Source organism: Carassius gibelio, chromosome B19 (assembly GCF_023724105.1).
Source record: "Carassius gibelio isolate Cgi1373 ecotype wild population from Czech Republic chromosome B19, carGib1.2-hapl.c, whole genome shotgun sequence".
In the NCBI taxonomy this organism is placed as follows: Eukaryota; Metazoa; Chordata; class Actinopteri; order Cypriniformes; family Cyprinidae; genus Carassius; species Carassius gibelio.
In genome coordinates this window covers 22,405,934-22,431,159 of record NC_068414.1, presented here as the reverse complement: position 1 = coordinate 22,431,159, position 25,226 = coordinate 22,405,934, and the positions used below count along the sequence as shown (strand labels likewise).

Sequence of the window (25,226 nt, the reverse complement as noted above, 5' to 3'; positions counted from 1 at the left end):
TCCACTTTGACATAAATTTAATTTCACAACAATCAAATTTGCAATAATATAACCATTTGTAATTAACTATTTATAATTTATGACCGTTGTTAAAAGTAATACTTAAAGGAATAGTTCACCGAAAAATGAAAATTTTGTCATCATTTACTCACCCTCATGTCATTCCAAATATTTAAGTTTCTTTCATATGTTGAACACAAATTAAGTTATTTTAAAGAATTTTGAAGAACCAAACAATTGTTGGCCCTCCATTGACTTCCACACTAGGGGAAAGAAATACTATAGAAGTCAACGAACGGCTTATGTTTGGGTTAACTATTAATAATATCAAATAATAAATAGATAAAATATTTCATATATAACCTAGAAATCATCTGTTACACATCACTTTCTCACCCCTCTTTATCCTCTAGGTCTCGTCCACTGCTGTCGAAGAAGATGAGGAACTCCCGCGGGTGGCCTGATACACACACAAGACAAAACACAACAAAATAAAGATGTAGACACAGCTTCCGAGTAAATAAACACAGAACAGACCATACGTTTTAATACACAAACACAAAAAAGCATGTCTCTGCCGCTAAGATGGGCTATATGTTTATACCTACCACTTACATACAATAACACTAACAAACGGATTTAACCACAGACAAAATCAGGGATGTACGGCATAACGATGAACAGTAACTTTACAAACTGAACCTAAACAAACTCACCCGCATTCTTTTTCCTGACTCCCAATAAGCCTTAAAGGTAGTCAAGCCAATTAGAAAGGAAATATGGCCGTAAAAATGACAAACAAACAATAAATGAATAAGCAAATACATTAGCGAACACACACACACCGCTTTTAGTTCGTCTCTCCATAATGACAACACGCCCAGTTTTTCTCCTCCGTTTTGATGTTATTGCATTTCTCCATTTTCTCCCAGACTATTAGAGGCTGTGCCTTTGATCTGAGCCCACTTGATTTGCGTTCCTTTTCTGATGACTCATAAGGAAGACAAAAGCCTGATCAAAGTCAGCGTGGAGTCAAAGCCCTCGTGTGCTTTCACAGTCTGCCTCTGTCCGGCCTCTCTCTAGTTATTTACCCTGTACACTTGCACAAAGAATGCACTCTCCGCTCGCTTTGAAGTCCACTTGCTGGGGTCTAGTGACATTAAAGTTCGATCAGGCCTGACCCAGAATGCCGCGGCCCGATAAGCCCAGCCCCTGGCCGCGAGAATGCCATCTGATACGGCTGCAAGGGTCACACGCGAGTAGCCACTCAATGCTCTGTTGATCCTGTTTGGTGACTTTGGGAATTTTGATGTGTGCGAGGCCCAAACACAAACTACTAAAGCAGCACAGGTAGGAAAAATTTAATTTGTACAGTAGAAGAAATGTTTGCATTGCTGACTGTACTGTAATTGTAAGAAAGACACATTATTTCACTGGCGGTCACATTACTTGTATAACAGCACAAGCTGTAAATCACACAGCAAATTATTAAAGGTGCTGTATGTCATGTTAATAAACCCCTCAATGTCATGTCACTCCACCCCTGGCTTATTAACCACTAACGGGATGCATTTCCCTTTGAAACATCAAAAGAAGGTGACAATCATATCCCAGCTATGCAAAAACAGAAGGGATTGCTCTTGTGGAACAGCCTCATTGAATGCCATTTTAGTCAGTGTGGGTAATTTATTCACAGATCTGTTATGGTTTCTATTAGTACTTATGGAACATGTGTGCAGAACATGCACCTCAACGTCAGGCTTTACTGTAAAGAGACGTCTCTCTCGTTGAGTCTGAACGAAGCAGATGTTGTTCCGCGTAACATCCAACATACAGAAGTCAAATGTACTAAATTTGAGCCAGGTGGAGGCAGTTGATGTAGAGATATGCTTTTTTTAACAGAGCACAACCTTTGGAACACCTTCACACACACGTTTGCTATCTAAATTGGGATATGTCATAGATTTACATATTTTTTTTATTTTCTTATTTAATAACAATCCTTTTAAATACAAAAGACAAATGTTAACACTATAAAAAATAAATAAAGACTTAATATAGTATATTTTTAAACAATACAATATATACAGTAGCTCTAGCGTGCCACAGAATTAGAGCATAAAATACTTTCGTTTCTGTGATATCTTCATCCTTCTCTTCATCTTCTGAAAGGACACACAGAAGGTCACGTTCAGTTTCTGTTTTGTGGCAACTTCATTTATTTCATCTACTGTACCTGACATCCAGACTCATTTCACAATCGGACTCTTTACTAATCAGACACGCTCAACTCAGTGCCTTGTTTTGGATCAACACGGCCTGTTGTTCTTTTTCGGTTCAGTGTCGATTTACACAGCTGCATTTTCACAACCGTGAGCTTTAGAGCAACAACACACTCAGTTAAAAAACACTTCTTCAGGTCCCAAAGAACATATGCGCTACACGTGTGCATGCGTTTGTGTGACTTTATGAATCCAGAGGTCTGCTCATGAAGAGAGGCACAGATACCCCACAGGAAGCGGAGCGGGTGAGTGGCATGGCCTCTTTCTGCACTCGATCAACCCATCCATAAAACACCCCCAACCGTCTGCCCTGGGGCCCCCCAGGCCCTGAAGACTCACCCCTTAATTAACCTAGTCACCCCAGTCAAAGACCCAGCCTCGCGCGACCCACTTTCAGCCACCTGCTATGCCGGCCGAAGCACTGGGCATGTGTTCCTAGCCTTCTCCATTACCCTGCCCCAAGCCTGCAGATGGCGAGAAGGATAACGCTTAACACCCTCACAGGCACCTGTAGACGGGGCACACACAGTCACGCTAGCATACACACAGAGCTCTGTGGGATTGTTTTCTTGTTGAACCCCAGTGGCAGAGGTTAATTATCCGGGGTCGAGCTGACAGTGGGTGCCCAGTCTACAGAAGGAAGTGATCCCATCATGCCAGACGTGTTGCGGCTGACTCTCTTAACACCAGTGTATTTGTGTTCACACCAGTTAAGGAGGAAACAAGGGCCTGGAGGCATGCTTAACAATGATTTTAACTTTGCAAGAATGCAGTCTCTTACATTGTTGTGAATTATGCAGTCTTATGACAGATTTGCCCCTTTTATTGGGGTTTAATCTTAAACAATAATGTTTTTTTCCTATATTTATGTTTATCCAACAGGGTTGAAAAATTGCATTTTTATTTTTCCATTGTGAAAGCCACTTAGCAATAACAGGGTACCAATCAAAATCTTTTTTTTTTTTTTTTTTTTTTGGAAATAAATACTTTCTGCGAGAAAATGACGAATGACAACAGTTACTAATTTGTTAAGAATGTTTTTAAGGCAGAGCTTAAAGTAGAGGTGGTTTCTGAAACGGACAAAAGTGTACTTCCCTTCTTTTTATTTGCATAAAACTGAATATGATGTCCACTAGGCAAACAAAGTACATTTACTCACTCTTAAAACACAAATACTATTTTGGTTTGAATCAAATGTGCATAGAATGATAATTGAAAGCTTTGTGTTAATACAGTATGTGCACACTGTGAGTTAATGACTTCATGGCATTTGAGCATAAGCACTGAGACAATTGATTCCCCAGAGGTTGAATGTGGATCACTGATGTGAGTCGAGTCTGGCCCAGACCAAGTGTGGTTTAGCTGCTGAATACGACTGAGCTTCTGAGCCAGAGACCAGCGGGGAATAGAGGAGTCCTTAGACCCAGACAGGCAGCCAGGCTGACCACACCACCATGCACTTCTCTGGCCTTGTTTCTCTTTCTCTCTCATCTGTTTTTGCCCAGAGAGGAAGAAAGAGCCCTGCCATTCATTTTCAATTTGTTCCTTTTTCTCTGGGGCCTGACACAAAATAGCACAGGCAAAGAACGGGACACCTCTTGCATACCAGAAGACCCACATGCTAGACAGACTATGTCAGAAGGTTTTGGATCGGGATGTCCAAGTCTGGAGGAGGATGTGACCTGATATGACCAGGTCTAGAAGAAAGTAATTCGCACGAAGCCGCGTTGACCATACAGACAGGGGATGAAAGGTCATAAGGTTTGCAAACAATGTTCAAGAGGTTTCTAATATATCTGCAAAACCCTGTGGCTTTTTGGGCAAACCAAGTTTTCGTGATCGCCAAGAAAAAACATCAACAATAAGGGCCAAAATTCAGTGAGGGAACTTTAAAGAATATTTGTAAATTAAACTATGCCCTTAAATCCATTTTTAATGTATCTGACTTTCTTATCCCAGTCAGAATGTTTATTTGCGCTTCCCATGAGGTGACAGCAATCAACATGGCAACAAGGGATCGGTTAGAAGGCTTGAAAGCGAAGAAGGGATGGATAAACGAGACAGCTTTAGCACACTCTACCCTGGTGCTTAATACAGGTTCACTCGGTGGGAAGGAACATTATGAACCATCCACCCGCTCGCCAAGTTGATGAAACTGAGGACCTGCCCTGGAAGGTAATGACACCCCCCACCCCCATTTTACCTGCCTTCGATCTCTTCTCGGTTCCCTCCAGCTGCTCGAGCAATTCAAATCCACTGCTGCTAGTCGTAATGACCAACACAGCAGCAGCACTCTATCAGAATGCCACTTCCATCCTTAAAACCACAAGCCTTTCTCAGGGTGTAAGACTCAAGACACCCAAACTAATTAACTGCTTAATTAGGCAACAGAAATAGCTATTTGTGCAATGGCTGGGTGCAGGGTATGTGAAAGATTAGTTCTGGTTATCACATATTAGAGTAGCGGTGGAAGCATTTGATTTGTTATGGAGGGTGAGAGAGCCAATGCCTCTGAACGTGGTAAGGAGGATCTTAGCACTTCCCGCTCTAAAGACGCTGCACGCGATATACCAGACGCAAATGGTTCACAGATGGATATGGTCATGGAAACATCAGTGCTGAAGGAGAATTACGGTGCACTTGTCAGGCTCACACTTTCATACAGTTTTCATGATGTTAAAGCATCTTTAACTAGTTTACTTGAGATCAGTAATCTTTCTAGACCCAGCAGTTCTAAACTTTTTTGACTTCAAGGCCCCCTAAATACTATATTAAGCAAGCTATAACTGTACTATACGAACTATAACTGAACTGAATTTGTTATATTCATTAATTTATGAATAAAATATTAATAATAACATATCATTTTAAGTAATCCTGAGGCCCCCTTGGAAGTTTGCTGAGGCCCCCTAATGAGCCCTGGCCCCCTGGTTGAGAACTTCTGTCCTAGACTTGAAGAGAAATGCTTTTGAGAAAAAAAAAGTGCCAAAAGTGAGATAAGCTGCCATCGATTAAATGGAAGGAGGATGCGACCCATTCTTTCATCCAGCATTTTATTGGACCAAGCTGCACTGCTCCAGGCCTCTGGATTGGGACATGGAGCTGATTAGACAATCAAAAAAAAATCCCCTCATCTGACAAGTGGGGATTTTTTCAGTCAGTAAGGGGGTGGAGGATGTTTGTTTTCCTCAGGGCCTCTGAAACACAGAGAGAAACTGAACTGAAGGGCCGAGGGTATTTCCATATGGGGCATGAGACACGTCAGGGAGGACACCCCTACCTCCCAACCTTATTGACACACTGACATGCAAGAATATAAGAGTAAGACACACTTTCAGGCCTACATTCATACATGTGTCCTCCTTTTTTAAGAAGAAGTACAAACAGACATACCCAAATTAGGCTTCAGAAGTTGGGTGTCAAGCAGACTACAGACCACAACAGAGGCAGAGCACTGAGGAGGCGGCAACGGGAACATGAAAGAGGCCTGTAATGTGGAACTGGCACGACAAACTACTGTAAGCATGACACAAACACTGTCTATCTGATGCACTCCTGAACGGCACATCAGCCAGAAACACTTCCTTCAAGTCACGTCCTTACACACTAATGGACCTCAGTCAGGACAGACGGAATATGACACAAATGAGTCCCTTTAATAGGTGTACTATTACCTTGCATAAACCTGCTGAAAAAAGTACTTCACGTGAATTAGCTGGTCTTACAGGGTTTAAGATGGTCTATCTGATCTCTAAGCCTGACAATTTGCACTTGTCAGGTCCAACCCCCATCTAAACAGCAGGAGACCACCTAAAACTAGCAGACAGGCTTACATTTGTTTTATTTTGCATCTTATTTTCCAAAAACACGTTTTCTGGATTTTTCGACCAATAGAAATAAAGTGGGAAACAGAAATAAAACTAGTTGGATTCAAGTCGCCTAATCTAAATCAACCTAAGTGGCTTGCTGTCTCTGCATACCATATTAAGCCAGTCAGAAGAAAATATTATAATCTTCACAAAATGACACACTTCAGCTTTAGTAACTAACTATGCCCAGCAAAAGCCATGGGATCAATTCTTCAGCAGAACACAAAACTGATAAAATGTGATTTGAGGTGCATTAACATGAAGGCAAACGTAGAAAATTTAACACGTAAATATTAAAATAGCAAAAGGAAAATAATTAACATGAAACTGTACAAAGCCATGATGATAGATTCCGCACACGCTGCAGTCTGCAAACTGTGACCCATACAGCCAACAAAAGCTCTTCTCTTTCCTTTTCCCGTCTCTCTCACTCAGACACACACAGAGAGTGTCAGTCTGTCTTGTGAAATCAGATGGGAAAAAGCTGTGGAGAGAGTACTTGTACTCCTGGCTACTCGCTCATCAAACACACAGAGCACAGGCCAGAGTGGAGTCAGGTCCTTGAGCTGACACTCTTCACGGCCTCCTGCAGCTGTGTCAAAACCCATGTCTGCGGAGACAGTGTTTGCATTTTATAACTACCAATGGGCGACAAACCAGCAATGCCATTTCCACCCCGGCAGCTACAATTCAGAGAGAGAGAGAAGAAATTGAATTATTTAGAGTCTAAATAAATATTACTTATGTATAAAATGTAAAAGGTTTCATTTAAAAAAAAATATGTATACAGTATGTGTGTGTGTGTTTATTAAAAAGTTAAAATATTAAATTATTTATTTACATCTCTCTCTCTCTGTGTACACTTATACATATATATATATATATATATATATATATATATATATATTTTTTTTTTTTTTTTTTTTGCTTCTATGAACATTGCATAGCATTTTTACAATTCTGAAAATTCTCTACTATAACACACGTTTCCCCCTCACACTATACTATCATTTGTACCTCATTTACACTAAGTTATGTGCACTGCAAGTTGCTAACTGTATTTCATTGGTTCTGTACATGTGCTGTGCAAAAAAAATAACAATAATCATTTTGAATCGAATCTTGTAATAATGACTCAAACATCAGAGAAAAATAGATGAATGACTCAATAGCTTGATGACAAATGGTAAAGACAACTCTAAAATGCACTGAATGCAGCTCATCAAACCATACACATAAATCATAGCAGCCCTTATCTTTCTTCTCCTCTTCTGAAGCCCGTTCTGAGGCTCTTCAAAGTTTGCTGTTGTGACAAATAACGCTTTGACTCTTTACTGGAAAAGCAACTACACATTTGGGCTCGGCCTTTTGTTGGCTATCCTCATCATTCTCATTTGTCATCATTATGACATCATCATGACAGACGGCTGAGATTGATCATGAAGTGCTTTTTAGTGTACCGCTATCTTCTAGCCCAAGGCCACGCAGCACAGACCTGCCTTCCCCTCAGAGACTGCGACAGCACTCTGGGGTCTGGAAATGTTCAGAGTCGGGAGAGATAAAGAAAGTGCACACTTTGAACAGATATCTTCTCTAAAGCGCTGCTAACGTGCACAGGAAATGTTTTAGATTTGAGATTTTCAAGTCTTGTCAGATTGGACTGAATATTTAAAATAATGTTTTGGGGAAGTTACCACCTCCTTACATTTCTTACAGTTTCAGAGATCGTATTACACTGTTGTGTTATAATTCCCACTATAACTTCATTTAATTGTGTCTATCTAATGATATGATTATTTATTACCATTAAATAAAATGCCATTTAAAAGCAAGGTTAGGTCCTTTTTGTATCTAATTGCAATCTCCCTTTTTGAGATCACAGATCAAAAGAGAGTACATTTAACATTATCTCAATGCAAAAATAATGTGTTTATAATTATATAGTTCATTGTACAAAATAGCCAGACATTTATACAATATATAGAGAAAGAAATATTACTCATTGTATAAAAAGACATTTCAAACCACTAATTCAAGCAATAAGAAAGAAACTAAATACTGTTTTAGACTGACACAGTCAAGGTTCAAGATTAAACTAGCTAGTCTGGCTGTAGTAAACTGCATTTGGTTCAGTATTTAAAGGAAAATATTGTACATACTACTATACATATTTTAGATTGTACTTAGACTTATTCTACTTTCTATATTTTATTGGATAAAATCACTCTAAGGAATTAAAAAAAAAAACATTATTTCTACTGAAATTATTTACATTTTACTTGTTTTTTTGGGAGTTTTTTGATAGTAAAACAACATTAAAATACATACAGTACTGTTGTACATCAGTTATTTCACTGTGTTAGGATGCAAAACGAGAAGTAGTAATTTGCTATTAACTAGGAAATTCCTTCTGATTACTAGAACAGAACATAACATGATACTTAGCTTATTGTTAAAAAAAAACAAAAAAACATTTTTAACCATAAACCACTAATTCAAACAATAAGAAAGAAAGTGCAGGTTTGCATTAACCATCCGACCAAACTAAACAAACTAGTTTGGTTAAAGCTGATTGCCTGAAATTCTTTAACAAAACATTTATTTTATTCAGTAATAAGCTGCATTTTGGCTTGTAAACCCTACAAGCCAAAGTCATTGTGAAACAATGCTGCATATAAAATTGCTCTATTACCTCTCAAAAACTTTTAGTTTGTATAAAAATCCTATAAGTGAAGTGAAGTGAATTCCTTACAGCATCTCAGACTCAGACTGACCTTAATCACAAACTCTAATGAAAATGATTAGTTCCTCCTTTCACTGAGCGTCTACTGTTCCAGATCCTATATTTCTGACCTACCAAGACTCTGGTCTGGTAATGAACCCACATTATGCAACGGGTCTCTGGCCCGCAAATGTGGTGCCAGTGAAGCTGGCCTGCTCCCAGAACCACATCTTTAAGGGAGTCATCATGCCACGCCATGCACAGACTGGCCACAGAGCATGATTAAACCTCATGACTTCAAACTTTCCAAACCCTAGCCTGTCAAAATGAGCAACTCAACCCAGGCAATGAGCTAAACTCACTTTTCAGCAAGTCACAAAAACAAAGATGCCATATTGGCTAAAATTCTGTGATTTCAAGAGTTATTTAAGTGCTCAGCGAAATTAGTCTCAAAGAAGTCATGTTTTTATTCAGAATAGAAAAATAAATAAAAATGTATCACTAGAACTTGATGATAAAATAAACCAATTGCTATCATTCAGCAGTAAAAAACACTATTCCATGAGTTTACAATACATGAGAAATTGCACGGAATTAAATGATTTCATAAGTTATATCATGGAATTTTTTAAAGGACACGATTCATGGCTTTGCACTGCAGCTGAAGTCTGAAGGTTTCTGCAGTTTCTATGATGTTGGTGTGCTAAGAGTGCCCCCTAAAGTCCCGTGTAGAGCTCAACCAAAACAACTCCTTCAGTCAGCACACAAATGATTGCTGCTTTTCATTTATAACTTAAAACGATAAATATTATATTGTTTTCTAATAAATACTCTTAGTATTTTATATATATTTAAACTTGCTATAGCTAAAATCCTTATAATGTCTTGAAAATTGAAAATTGTTTCAGTATATCCGTAGTATAAAATAATAATAAGTGTAGTATATATATATATATATATATATATATATATATATATATATATAGAGAGAGAGAGAGAGAGAGAGAGAGAGAGAGAGAGAGACGCCCACAAACACATATATGAGTAGTACACATACACACACACACACACACACACACACACACACACACACACATATATACATACACATGCAGAACTTAAATATTTAATAGAAACCCTCTGTAGCAGCAATCCTACGACCACCCAGACCTCTACACAACCTCACCTGATTTTACCATGATCTTAGAAGTTGCTGGGGAATATGGGACTTTCAACTTTTGTGTGCTACATGGAACATTTTTAACCGTTCAGAGGAATGAAACCGTATCCCATCTGATGTTCAACGCACATCAGATGGCAAATATTATTATAGTGGCTCCTTGGACAGGGGCCGATTTTTTGGCTGAGGTGGTTTCATGTATCTTATTATGTGGCGGTAAGAGAGGAAAATTGTAATCATCTGGGTCCAGATTGGCATGGTCCACCTACTGTGAAAGACATTGTATTGTCTGATATCAGATTCTTATTTTTGATTTTTTTTTTTTTTTTGACTGGCATCCGGCCTCGATCCAAGCCATTGGGGATTCAGGCCTTTTTGGTCTTGAAACCAGAGTCAGATGATGGCAATGAATTCAAAGACTGAGCATTTCAGCACAGAGCAAAGGGAGAAAAGACAGACATTCCCTCTAATGCCACCAATTAATTTTGACATTGCAGATCAAGAGAGAGTAAATGTAACAGTATCTAAATGCGACATGACTCTCCCTGGGACAGAGATGGAGGGAATAACAACCACTGTTGTATGAGATTTAATTTTGGCTAACCTTTAGTTTTGTGAAGACTGACACCCTCGGCTTTTCTCATGTATAAAAGAGCTAAAACAACACGGCATCATGAAGCGTTTCCATATGTGACCCATACGCCCTGCTCAACCCAGACTGAGGGCGAGCTGGAGCCGAATGGCAAAGCTATGGGCAAAAGCCTTGACCACAATCATCACGAGACCCTCGGAAAACTGCTGTTTATGAGACGCCAACTGCAACACACTCAACAAGGCAAAACTGTTCGTGAAGGTGATATTAAATGCATGTGCCAGAAACAAAATATTTTAAATGGTTTAAGAAGGCCCCCTTCAAGCAGCATTCACAGCAAATATAACTTGTAACGCTCTTGAGAATTACCAAAACAAAACATTATAATGTCAATTAGCCTGACGGTTAATAATCATAGCTGTGTCACCAAACATTATGATTATTTTGAGATATTCAGCGCTCAAACACTGACCCAAAAACTCAATTAATTAATTGAGTCAATATGTTTGGCTGGGATCAATTGACATTCACTGTTGTTTTCAACCGCTTGGTTACGGTGGTCTCTGCAAAGTCTCTGTAATGTCTTTCAGATTAGCAGTTTGTTAGAACTGCAATTAGGAACCATTACAGGACCACCACAAATTTACCAAAAAAGTGACTGTAAAAAAAGAGAATCACCACTTCCCAATGGAGACCCCCAGAGTTAATGGCCCTGAAAAATTCCAGCAAAAGAAGCCTAATGCGCACTCACACACACAAATGTGCGTGCACACGTTAAATAAAGAAAAGAGGGAGATTGTGAGAAGCAAAATACCACATCATTTCCATGACCTTCTGAACTCTTCAACTTCCTTGAGATGATTTCCAGGACAGGGGTGACCAAATGCAGTAAAGAAATGTACAAAATTCAGTATTGTAACGGTTGCAATAAAGTTCTATGGATTTGAACCAGCCTTGGGTCTCACTATCTTGCACAAGGGTCTTTGCGCAGCTGAAATACTTGGACTTTTTGAACTGCAGTGTTGAAACTATTCTTATCGGCTAATGGTAAGAACCGGTAGAGCCTGCTAAAGCTGTTTAAGTATTATGGCTTACCCGAAGAACCAAGCTCTGCTGATCTGGACCACACTTCATTGATAGGTTCACTTGCTCACTCAGAATTATTATTTTTTTTTTATTCATAAGACCTGATCTAAAAGCATTAAAAATGCACTGAATAAAAAAGAACTAAAAATTCTTAAATGTTTTTTACAAGTAATTATTTTTAAATACAATTATTCTTTTTATTATTATTATTATTATCATTATACCATTATTTATTACATATAAACCTATTGATTATGTATCTTTAATTCCGTATTGTCATGTAATATAGAGAAACTTTACTTTGCACCACACATTACAAAAAAAAAAATCACTCGTAGTTCAATAGGGGAGCCTTGTGAGACTGTTTTCATTTTTTAAGAAAAAATAACTAAATAAATAAATGAGAAAAGACCAGTTAAAAAGAAATGATTCATAACAGTCATTGGTGCGCAAAATGGACGTCGTGGCTCATAGTGTTTTTGTTGTTGTAGGAAACACTGGTGAACACACTAACAAGATGATGTCTTTTTATTTTATTTTATTGGAAATTTGGAGCCCTTAGGATTAAGAATAAGCGAACAATGACAGAATTTTCATTTTTAGGTGAACTAACCCTTTGGATGAACAACTGTTTTCTACTCAAAACAAAGCGACACAAAATCTAATGTGTTCTTTTACAAACTGTTTTTACAGATTAACATTTAACCACTACCGCTCGACTCAAGTATACCACATTTTCAGGGGTCACTTTCTCTAAAAATGCACAGCCTAGAACATTATGCCAACAATGGAAGGGCCACAGGAAAGTCTATAACTGGGAAGCCGATTCCCAGACCCACTAAAGCACTGTCCAGTGAATGAGCCATGCCTTTGCAATGTTATCCACTCCCAGCAGTCTTTAGGAATTACAAGCCTGTTCTTTCATACAAATTATGTCGCCAAGAGCCCACTGGAGCCTTGAATATGGCGCTCAGTGATTGGCGGGTAATTTGATTGAGTGAAGAACAATGTACACTTAGCAGAGATAGATCTCCGACCAACCAACAGACAAGAACCTGGACACATATCACACTACCCATATTCATTAGAGCAAAGCTGAGACGGAAGCCAACAGTTCATTAAATTAAATAATCCTAAACAGAGTCACACACATTTAGATTGATGTGAGACAAACTACGACTGGAGGGAACAGGCTTCTCAGCAGGGTTGAAAGTTCAGATGGGTCACGACCCCTGACTGACCAGTATCACTGAGTCATGACAACATGCTACAAGCATCCAGAGCTGTTGCTTCACAATAATGTCATTTTAAGGTCTTTTGCCTCTGATGGTGAGATCTGGAAGGCTTTTATACCACAAAAGAACCACTGGCTAAGAGGTTTGGCCTTCATTTCTGCCAACTTCTCCCAGACCACCAGCGGAAATCTTTCTGAAAGCATATCTATCATGGGATCTGATACTGCTGGAAACAGGAGGGCTGAATCTGCACGTGACTAAACCTGCATCGAGGGCTAAATTGGGGTCAAGTAAACATCACAACCAGCTGATGAACAGAATGCACATTGCCAAGTACTTTTTGGATCCATTAAGGAACTCTTCGACTGAGTGTGTTAAGCCAAAGGCATCAGATATTAGCCAAAGCAAAACCATGCACTTTAGTGAAAACAAGACCTTCTGACCTTGTGTACAATGGAATCTGCATGATTAGTCTCTTAAATTTGCCTGAGTAGCGATAGATGTAGCATAGAATCTTGAATATTTCTCATGTCTTCTCAAATTTGGGGTCAAAAATTATCAGTTTATCTCATGTGTGAGATAAACGGATCAAAAGTGACAATACAAACATTTATAAAAAGTATTTTGCTAAAAGCGTTTTTACAAAAGATTCGCTTTCATATAAATGCTGTTCTTTTGACTATTATATTAATCAAAAAATCCTGAAAAAAATAAAATAAAATAAAAATAACTATTACGGTTTACACAAAAATATTAAGCAGCACACCTGTCAACATAGTAATAATATAATAATAAGGTACTGCATGTATGTATAATACAATAATGATAAATGTTTTGAATATTAGAATGATTTCTGAAAGATCAAGTGACATTGAAGACTGGAGAAATTGCTGCTGAAAATCCAGCTTTCCCATAACGGGAACAAATTACATGTTAAAATATAAAAAAAGTAATAAAATAGACAACACAATAGAATAGAAAACAGAAAAATTCTAAATATATAAAACACATACTTATATTTTAATAATATTTCACTAATATTACTGTATTTATCATCAAATAAATGCAGCCCTGGTGAGCATAAGATATTTATATCATAAAAAAGACTACTGACCCTAAACTATGCACATTCAAATATTTGGTTAATTTGGTCGCTTTATTTTAAGGTACACTTCTCGCTATTATCAAACCAGTAACCATGACTTTTGCCTCAGTCATTTTAACTTTAATTTGCTGGATTATGGAAATAGAATATGATCATGCAGAATATGTGCTTTATAAGTGCTTGTAAACAGCCAATATGTTAATAATAGCCATGCTAATAAGCAACTAGTTAATAGTCAGAAATGGTCCTTATACTAAAGTGTTACCTATAACTTTAAAGTTTACTTTCTGAAGTATGGACAAATGAGATGAACTACCACTTTCTACAAAAGGAATAGGGAAATAATTCTGTAAAAACTTCACAATAAGGTCTCATTTGTTTATTAACAATTCTATTATTTACAGATATAGAACTTTAAAATGTATTGACGGTTTCCGTAGGACTTTTAAGCTCCAATTTAAGACTTTTTAAGACCCTTTTGAAGACCTGCACAAATAAAATGAATATAATATGAGCAGTGTAAGACAAAAACACTTCACATTTCAGCCTTTAATACATTTTTTAAGAAAATGGATTGGTCAAAAAGTATTAATTGTTATATTAATTTAAATGATTGTTTTAATAAAATTATCACATTAATTAAATAACATAACTATATTTTACTGTTTAGATTTTTATAATGCATTATCGTCTTATCGATCCACTAGTTCACATTTACAGCTCTGTGTTTGCAGTGTAAAAACATGGGTTCATTTTTGCAATGGTCTGAACAAAAACCACAGGAAAATGCACATTCATTCTCTGCCAGCAGGTGGCGCTTTCAGAAACAGCAGAAAACAAACAGTTTTCCGGTATAATGGCTAAACACAGCAGTGCAGCACCTGACTTTGAAACTGCAGCCGCTGCAGTGCTCATGTTCATTTAATGAAATTACAACCTTTTGAAGTTTAATTGTCACATTAAGACATATCTCTATTATGATCTTTCCTTCCCTAAATTTAAGACCTCTTGAAATCAAGACTTTCTTGTACAATTTAAGAATTTTTATGGCCTTAAATAAAAAAATTAAAAATAAAAAAAGGACCCATGGGAAACCCTGATTACATTTTTTTTTCTTTTTTTTTGATTAACATTAAGATTAATAAATCCTGTTTAAGTATTGTTAACTGTTAGTTTATGTAAACTAATGCTAATAAAAGAAACCATACTGTAAAGTGTTACCATTTTATGAAACATTTAACCATGCACATTTTATTTTTTATTTTATACTCAGGTTAATTTGACCTTCATCAAACTACATGTTGGCTGTAGCTAGTACAAGAGTCTCTGCAGGCACTGCTGGCCTTCGCAGTCTCAGGGGGGCAGACACCTGGGCGGTTCTTGCATCCCCCAACTGAGAGAAAGAGAGAGAGAGAGAGGGTCACAGAGGAAAAAAGAAAAAAAAGGAAAAAAGGCATCTGTTTAGTTTCACCAATCAATGGACGAAACCTCGGCACCGGCCTGAACAAACACAGAAGGCAAGCTGTAGCAGGTGGTGGAAAGGCCTATTAAAACTTCCTCTCTTTCTCATGTGAGAGGTCTCGCAGGGGCAGGGTCTCCCCTGGACAGACAACCTGTACCTACAGACAGCTGTGGGCCCAAGCTGCATCTGCAGGCTGAGAGGAAAAAAACAAATAAACTGTACAGAGTGCGATTGCTAAGGGCAACGGCCAATCAAAGGCTTGTCAGCGGTTGCACTTGCTGAATAAATGACCTGCCTTGACAGGAAATTCCACCAGCAATTTTAATTCTGATCAGGCTTCAAGGAAGAGGAAAGAATAAAAACACATCAGTTATAATGACAGGAAGTCTCCAATCACATGGCGAGCAGCTGTTGCCAGCGTGGGGATCAAGGAGCCATGAGACGATAGAGGGATTCTGGTGTGAAATGCAGATGGAAAGAAGAAGATGAGATGGAGGGGAACAAGAGCGGGGAGGTAAAGAATGCATTTCACAAAACACTCGTTTTTAGTGCACCGCTTGCAGGTTTAAAACCCAAATCAGAGGGAACCAAAGAGCAAAAGCTGTGCTTCGCATCACAACTACCAGCGATGTTATGCAAATATACCAAAAGCTGCTTGTTAGGGGGTCCCATCCATATGGAGATGTTTAGGGTGCTTTTCAAACCATCTGCATTTTATACCAGGCCTGGCTCCCGAGTCTGGGGGATGCACTCAAATTAGCCCAGCTCTATGTGAGCTTTGTTTTAACAAGGCTATAAATTTAAAAATGTAATTGAAATATGACACTTTAAATATGATTGGCTTCAGATATATGATTGAACGCCAATGGAGTACATTAGAGTACACTTGTGGAAGAGGGTGGCTCAGCGCTGACTGCTGTGTCGAGTTAACAAATGGAGAAGCCAAGACGTCTTTGTGGTAGGAACCACACTTAAACTAATAAGGAGAAATATCCTGACATTATTCTTTTACAAACAAGCAGAAGTGGCTTTGATTAAGCACTTTCACATTTCATAAATCAATCAGCTCGAGGAGTTTTATTAATACTGTATCGTGCTACATGAAGTACAGATTTACCATTTAACCAGTTAAAGGAGTTGGACTCTTTTGAATTTCAACAAAAAGAAAGGCCGATGATGCTATTTCACTATATCTTTTTGTTTTTTGAACTTCCAAGCTTAAACATGAGTTTCCGGGATGTTTTGAATATTGTTGTTTTGAATAACATTACCATGGTATTTACAGTAAACATTTTTTTTTACAACATACAGTATCTTTTATTTAGATTATATTTATTTAAATGCATAACTTTCTGAATTTTTATTTGTAGCTTTATAATTTCTACTGGTTACTACTGCAAATTAAATGTCTAATAAATTATTTGTTGTATGTTTTTCTTTTCTCTTTTTCTTTTTTGTGTGTGGCTAAAGTAAATGTAAAATAAAAATGTTAATGCATTGATTTAAATATGTGTCTAAAATATGATACACGTATATATATATATATATATATATATATATACACACACGCACGCACACACACACACAGTATATATAGTTATTATTATTATTTATATTGTCAAAATGCTTGCAGGGCTAGTAAAAAAATATAATAAGCAGAACAAAAATTCATGACTTCACACAATTCACTTAAAAATGAACATTCTTTCAAAAAAAAAAATTTGTTGTTTTTTTTTTTGGCCCACACAAGTAAAATAAATGGTAACTGAAACTCTTTGGTTACCAACATTGTTCAAATATTATCAAAATCTTCTTTTGTGTTCGTGAAAAAAGAGAGCCAGGTCTGGAACAACTTAAGTGTGAATAAACGATGACAGAACTTATTTGTGTGAACTATTCCAGGATATTACTATTTAAATGTAGATGGATTAAGAAATTGGTCTTCAAAGGATTCATCTACAACATTCAATCTTTTGAAAGGTCATGCACACCTGAATTGATAATGAACCCAATAATCTCAACAGAATGGCAGATGTAAACTGGTAGCCCTCCACAGAAATACAGGCACAACTCCAAGTGATGTTCTGATGATAGAAGCCATCTTGAATTACCCGTCTGCATCCACTTAAAGCCTGCCTCAATGCCGTTACTGTTCTGCCATTTCAAGCAGAGCCACTGATGGGCAGGCATCTCTTTTCAAAAAGCCGTCCCCCCAGCTCCCCTCTCAGGAAATGGAGGCAGCGGCTGGACAAATGAATCTTAATCTGCACAGGTTTGGAGCTCTTCAACGGAACCAGACGGTCAGAATGACAGCCCACCTGACAGCGATGAAAATCAAAGCTCTTCACCTACTGTAGCAGCCCGTTTCAATTTCAGAGCTTGCCCTAAACTGTTTTACCATGAAATCCCAAATTGCCTATTTTGATTGAATACAGATAAGACTACATAAATAAGTTATTGTAGATCTTAACAGTGGTTGACAAGGTGAATACATGCACATGTGTAATTAAATGTCTGTTTTTGCGCTATATAAATATCACTTCGCACAACAGGCAACTACTAGCCTACAGTATAAAACACCAGGAAAATATATTTTAATTCAATTTGTTTTTAATTGAATTAAGCATAGCTTATGACCTCACATCGTAGTTGGCCGGAAAACCTAAATTGATTAATAGCATTATTTTTCTCTCTACAGTTCATGTGGTTATAGTTCAGAGTTGGCGAATAACTAACTGGAAGCAATGCTACTTACTACATTTTTCATCAGCGTGACAATAGCTCTGCTCTTTCCAAAATAACAGTTTTTCCAATAACAATCTAGTTCCAAATGAGCAGTGATGTAGCATGACGAAGTGTTTTTTTTTTTTTTAAGTAAGTCACATTATATTGTACATGAAGCTTTACAGATGAACAAACTTGAATCACACAGGCACTCCTAAACTGATTCCTTTCAGTGAATCGATTCACTGGAAGATTCATATAAATTTATTTATTCAAAAATGATTCACAGATTCATCTGAGTCATCTTTTTAATGGGATTTTCTTTAATGCTGCTGTTTATCATTTGGTGGACTCAGTAATACAAATGTTTCTATTTTTAATGGTTTCACTTAGTGCAAATTATTAAACAGATCTTGTTTGCAATACTGGAATAAATCAACACTTTCTCTACCAGTAATTTACATATAGACTCTGCTTCCTTAATAAATAGTTTCAATGTAGTGATTTTTGTTTGTAGTTGCCAGTGTAGCTACTTTATCACAAGCTTAATTTTAGCTCATGGGATATTATCACAAGTTTAGCTTACAAGTTATATGAAAATTCGGTCATTAATTACTCACCCTCATCCCATTCCAAACCTATAAGACCTTTGTTCATCGTCAGAACACAAATTAAGATATGCAGCGATGCAACTGACACACTGAAGGCCCAGAAAAGAAGTAAGGACATAATTAAAATAGTCCATGTGACATCAGTGGTTCAACCGTAATGTTATGAAGCTACAAAAATTTACATTTTTGGGTGAACTATCCCTTTAAATGTAGTTTAACCACTCTATATTATATTACATACATATTCTGTACATAATACTGAATATTACCGTAAGCATCTACCTTCAGATAAATGAGCTGCTAGCTGTGTCTCAGTCTCTTTACAGTAGGACACCACTTCTCTGTGCAGGAAATCCCAATCTGTGCGTTTGACATCTAGGGAAAGAAAAATAACAGCTTATGAGTGTCCTGCAACCTAGCACACGTGCACACATGCATGCGCATTAAAATACATCCAGCAATAGCAAATTGACAGCATCATGGTGTAAATACGACGTTACATCTAATATGTTAAAGGGCTCATTATTCAGGCCCATGAACATATTGTAAGTTTGGATGACCCTCAGTTGACTGCTAGAACTAATGTTTAAAGCGTTCTCAGTACATGGCATGGTGCATCAATCACTGTCACATACAGCCCTGGGCACACAGCTGGAGAGTGACCAGCTGAAAACACTTGAACCTGACAGACTTAAAAGGAAAGGGGAATGAGATAGAGGGAGCGAGCCAGAAAGAGAAATGAAAAGAACAAAGGGAAAGTTGCATACACATTGATACACTACAGTACAAAGGAAGTGAAATACCACACACAAACTCACAAATATATAAATGTTGATTACCGGTGAAAAAAAAAGAAAAGAAGAAGTAAATTAGAAGGAAACCTAGAATACAATCAACGAGACAAAATCAGCAATATTATAATAATAATTCCTATTTTATTTTTCTACAATTATTTTTTTATTTTTTTAATAAATCTTCTTGTTTATAACTGATAACTTCTAGGCATTTAGTCATACATAAAAAATGTTATGCTCACAATATACAGTAGGAAAAATTGATATGGATCTTTTAAACTTTCTATTCATATTAAATTGTAATATTTGTTTGCTATATTAGTGTTTTTATTATAAATATTGTAATAATATTTTATAATATTAGTGTTTTTAGTGTAAGTATTGAAATATTTCACAATATTAGCTTTTTATCCATCCATCTAGCCATCCATCTATCGTTTCATCTACTAGTCTTGACAACATTTGCTGAAAAATTTTGCATTCTATTTACTCAATTCAAATTCAAGAATTTAAGAATGAATTCACACATCCCAGTACTGAAAGTAGCCAAGGTGTCCAAAGAAATGCATGTACATATCTGCTAAAAAAAAATTTGTATAATGTGTATGTGTATGCATTTAAAAGTTCGGCAGATCTGAGTAAAATGAAAGAAAGAAAGAAGGAAAGAAAGAGAGGAGGAGATACCCGAGCTCAGAGTCAGCCTGAAGCTGAAGAACAGAGGGGTCAGTGTCCCACTGCAAGGTCCTGGAGGGGGCAGCAGGCAGTGTCACGCAGGGGACAGGAGGAAGAGAACATGCAAGATTAACCTCAGCAGAAGCAACACCATCATACACACAAACATAAATATCATAGCACACACACCATCAAGCCACGTGCCTTATGGAAACCAGGAGAACAGTCAAACACCAATCAAATCTGCACACATGGGGATGCAGTTTGAAACAATGCTAAGGTTGCTCATGTTTACACATCTTTTTTAAAGGATGGCATGTATGTACTGTATGTTACTGTAGAAGATGTATTATAATGAAACTATGTGAGAATCGCATGGGTAATATGACAAGTCACCATATCTTTCTTAGGTTATAATATTAAATTGCGGGATGGATATACAGTATGAAAAATGTGAACAGAGTTATGAAAATAAATAAACTGACTAAACCCTTACAAAAAGTTACATAGTATTACCATGGTTTCTGGATGTGGTACTGCACATTGCTAAAACCCAGGATAACATTGCTTTGCATATTATTAGCAATGTCGGTATCATTGCCAAACACATCTTGTAACCTTGCCCATCATTTATAAGTTCATGACGCTATAGATTGTCCTTCATAGACTTTTCAGTCCATAACTCTAAGAATAAAATGCTCTTCGCTCAAATTAATTAAAAAGTAAATTTTGTTAAGGACACACAAAACCAGTCATCTTTGATGAGCTCAACTATTAAGCTGATTAGAAAGATAAACAGACATGTAAACAGTATGTCACATAGAGTGAGATAATGTACATTAAGACAGACATACAGTAAGTATGTCTTTAGCATGTTTTGATTAATGGCCAGAATACAACACATAGATATTCTGTGACTATATATATCTGTAGGCAAAGCTCTGCTGTGATGTGCATATTTTATCCTATAGAAACAAGTCAAAATGGTGTTGACTTTGTAAACTTTTTTCCTCAACCTTCAGTACAAGTCACAAACATGCCTATTATTATTTTTTTTCACCAGACTTACACAGCCAGAGCGGTAGCTTGTCAAACTGACACTCTGTTTTACCAGTGATGACATTTAAAAAAAACGTATTGTCATTCACGTCGTCGCAAATGGCTCCAATTTAACCATGCAAGAGGAATTGTTGAAGTCAAGGCTCAAGGTAACAGCAGGCATCAGGCAGTCACACCGGAGGGAGCAACCTAAACTGCTCTGCTTTCTTCCTCTGCCCATGAGATGTGCGCGGCTTTAATAGCAGAGCATACATGTTCCCTTTAAAGGGGATGCTTGGGATTCTGGATTAGGGTTTTGTGCGGTTACATACCTTTCATTGTTTGTGTCTGTTTTGTGCCTACTAATGCCACTGACCCCTAGCCTGGGAGAGGACGAGAGTTATAAATGAAGACACTTAGAGCGGGACACTGTTACAACTGACCTTGGGGTAAAACAGCTCATAGAATCCTATGAGACTGTCATGTTACCATGAGGCAACGGTAGTGCATAGCTAAAGATGAAGTCATTAATATGTCTTGGAAATATCACTTCAGTCCAGTGGCTGTGAGCCTAGCCCCCTGCAGGGAGCGTTGACAGGGGCAAACGCGCACATCATGTGTCAAACGTGCTGCACGACTGCATTATGCAGACTTAATTACAGGCCAAAGCAGCAGTCGCATCAGCCTTCCCCTTTCCACATGACTGCAGCTATCTGTCTATATTTCAGAGAAAGAAAAATGAGCCTGTTAACAACCCTCACTGCTACAGGCACTGATACACTCATTTTGGATATTTTTGATGCGTTATGTTAAAACTCGATCATCTCATCTTAGAAATAGGCTATTTCTCTTGAGAGCTCCTGGATTTCATCCAAAATATTTTAATTTGTGTTTTGGCAATGAACAAAAGTCTTACGGGTTTGGAACGACATGAGGGTGAGAAATGAATGTCAGAATCTTCATTTTTGGGTGAACTAACCCTTAACATAGAAACACTTTTAGTCTTTGAAAAACAAAAATTAGAACACAATATTTCATTTCTGAACTGACATTAAAATTTTTATTTAATGTTTCCAAATACTCAGAATTATTATAAAATAATGATGTACTTTTTAAAATAAAAAAAGTATTCTACAACATTATAAAATTGTGTATGTATATATATATATAGATAGATATATTGTTAAAATACCTGCCAGCAGCTGCTCTATCAACTGAGTCTTGGCTGTCTAGCTGGGTGTGCTCATTGATTTTGATGGGGACATTGGTGTTGGGACTATGAAACGACAAAAAGACAGTCAGATATAATATGTTGTTTAATTTTTTAACACATTTTAAACAGCTACTTTATAAACAAAGTTATATTTATACTGTACTAATTTATATCATGCAAAATTAGATTCCATTTGAAAAGCAGTTATAAAAGTTGTAAGTATAGAGCCCATCGTTGTAATGTACATAGCTCTCCGCTAGATGGCAATAGTAGCAAAGAAAGGATTACATAACTGTCACAATACCTGCACAGTGGTGAGATAGTAAGTTTCTTAATTTGCTCATGTTTGTATTAATTAGTGTTTTGTTAAAGTCTAGCAATATGTGTGATTTGCAGGGCAGTTGAAAAGATCTATAATGTTGGATAAACCTTAGAAATTACATTAGCAATTACAACGCAACAATATACTGTACAGTATAGAAAAAATAATAAAATGCAGAATCCAAAAAAAAAAAAAAAAAAAAAAACCTGGAAAAGCCCGTCTAAATAGAGGTTGGATGAAGTCCCATTCAGAGACATGAAGAGAACCCAGAATATTGCCTGATCTTGGCAAAGGAAAAAATGCAATGTTCAGAAGTGTTATGGAGGCAGGCATTGTTGAGTGCAGATGGATATTTCAGTGCGGTCCAGTGGTCTGTCTACTGTACCTAATGGAGGTTTGGGTGAGATTCCAATGCTCTGGAGGAGGGCCTCGTTCTCCCTGCGCTCGTCAGTCCAAATCTGAATCCTCAGGAGCAGTTTCTACTTTCTGTTATCAAAAGGTTGGTTCCTTTTACATTCTGAAGTCCGATTCCTTGTACTAAAACTTTTGCACCCATACAAGTCAGGGAATGAGCACCCACTGCTTGCTGGACTAAAACTAGCTCTAGCAGCAAGCTAGTTTTTCACAACGGCCTACCAGCCATCAGACTGTGCTACCAGCTTCAAAAAGAAAACAAGTCAAATTCGTAATTGATTTGGGGAATTCATGACAACAGAATGTCAGGAGGCCAGTTTAATGCCTCATCTGCAGGATGCTCCTTTTCACAGTCTTAAATCTGCGTCATTACACTCAGACTTTTGCACCCATTCAAGCTAGGGATGATCACGTCCTGCGGGCTGGACTAAACCTAGCAGCAGCAGCCAGATATATTTTCACAAATGGTCTCCCATCAAGTGAACTGGCTAGGCTCTGGCCTGCTTAGCTTTAAAGAGCAACCAAACTCTGCCTACTGCATGCCACAGCTGCATTCGTAGTCTCTGTCTTAATATGCCATCTTAAGGGTTTGGCATATGACTGTATCTATATGATCTAAGAATAATGCTTCTCAAAACTGTAAATCCTAGTGTTTATTATATGATAAAAAAACAATAAATGTGATGAAATCGAGTGGTCATAAAAGCAAAACAATATCAGACTGTGGGGAAAGCTTTATTAATGCTTACTGAAAAATAAATCAATAAATAAAAAACACAAATCAATAAATAAAAACATATATTATGATTGCAAATTATCATGCAAACATCACATTTATGATGTGGACAGGTTCAAGGTCCGGAGATAGTATTCATGAGGAATTTGCTACATTAAGTGGACTGTCAATATCATAATTCCGTTTTTTTTCATGACAAACTCCAATTTGATTACAGAGAGTTATAACATAAACCATTATTTAAAATGATTTCGAAATTCATCAAAGCTGTTGGCCAAATGTAACATTAGTGGCCTACATTTTTTCAGTGGTGGCAAGATTCTCACAGACCTTGCTACCTAGAGATAAATAAAAGCTCCCAGCTCTCCCTTTCTAAAATGCTGTTATAATGTAGAAATACGGTAAATTAATCCACTACAGCAGTGCCACCTAGCGGAATTTATTAATTTATTTGTTTGTTTGTTATTTTTTGCATTGACGTACACATGTAAACATTAGGATCGTTTGAATTGTTATCCACTAGATGGAGCAATATAGTCCAAAAGAGCAAGGCAGTTTAGCCTTTTGTCATTCAGAATACTGCAGAAAATATGTAGAAACCACAAGCCTAAAGATTGTTTTCTGGTTTAAACTGGGCTGCAGGTCTTTTAGCCTGACCAGCCAAGATGTGCCTAAATGAACAGTAAATGATTATTGTAAAATACATAAATAAATATAATTATTCCACTGATTTTAAAATAGAAATCACTAGATTAACAGGGGTGATGAAAAACAGTTTGTGAGTGTAATATGATTTTTTGTAAAGCCTCTGTTTTTGTAATCTTAGTATCACATATTTTAAACTTTATATGATTGTATACTCTATACACATGGATATTTTTTTCCCATTAGTATTGATAACCCTGAAACTAAATAGGCCTACATGAATAATACATTTGCATTTAATAATTTTTCATCCTTAAAAAAAAAAAAAAAAAAAAAAAAAAAAGGTTTTCTCAGTATATTGTCGCATTAAAGGAACTGAGGTTATGACAAGTGATTTGTCTCCTCAGTCATTTAGAGGATGTGGCACACGCTGTACAATACACCACTAAAGACGACTTCAAAAACATAGCCTCAGCCCCACTCCCAAAGACCTTTGCTCTACATCAGCTGTGCGCATGCGTCAA

General features: G+C 37.1%; 1 protein-coding gene across 1 annotated transcript; it reads right to left on the bottom strand.

The window, feature by feature from the left end:
• Nucleotides 1-409: 409 nt before the first annotated feature.
• On the bottom strand, nucleotides 410-25,219 carry LOC127979617 (cytoplasmic dynein 1 intermediate chain 1). Its single transcript, XM_052585197.1, is given in 10 exon segments — nucleotides 410-460; nucleotides 2,128-2,165; nucleotides 17,882-17,884; nucleotides 19,151-19,239; nucleotides 20,320-20,409; nucleotides 22,562-22,604; nucleotides 22,607-22,648; nucleotides 23,293-23,356; nucleotides 23,358-23,393; nucleotides 25,205-25,219. Coding segments are annotated over 10 exon segments (471 nt in total).
• Nucleotides 25,220-25,226: the final 7 nt, after the last annotated feature.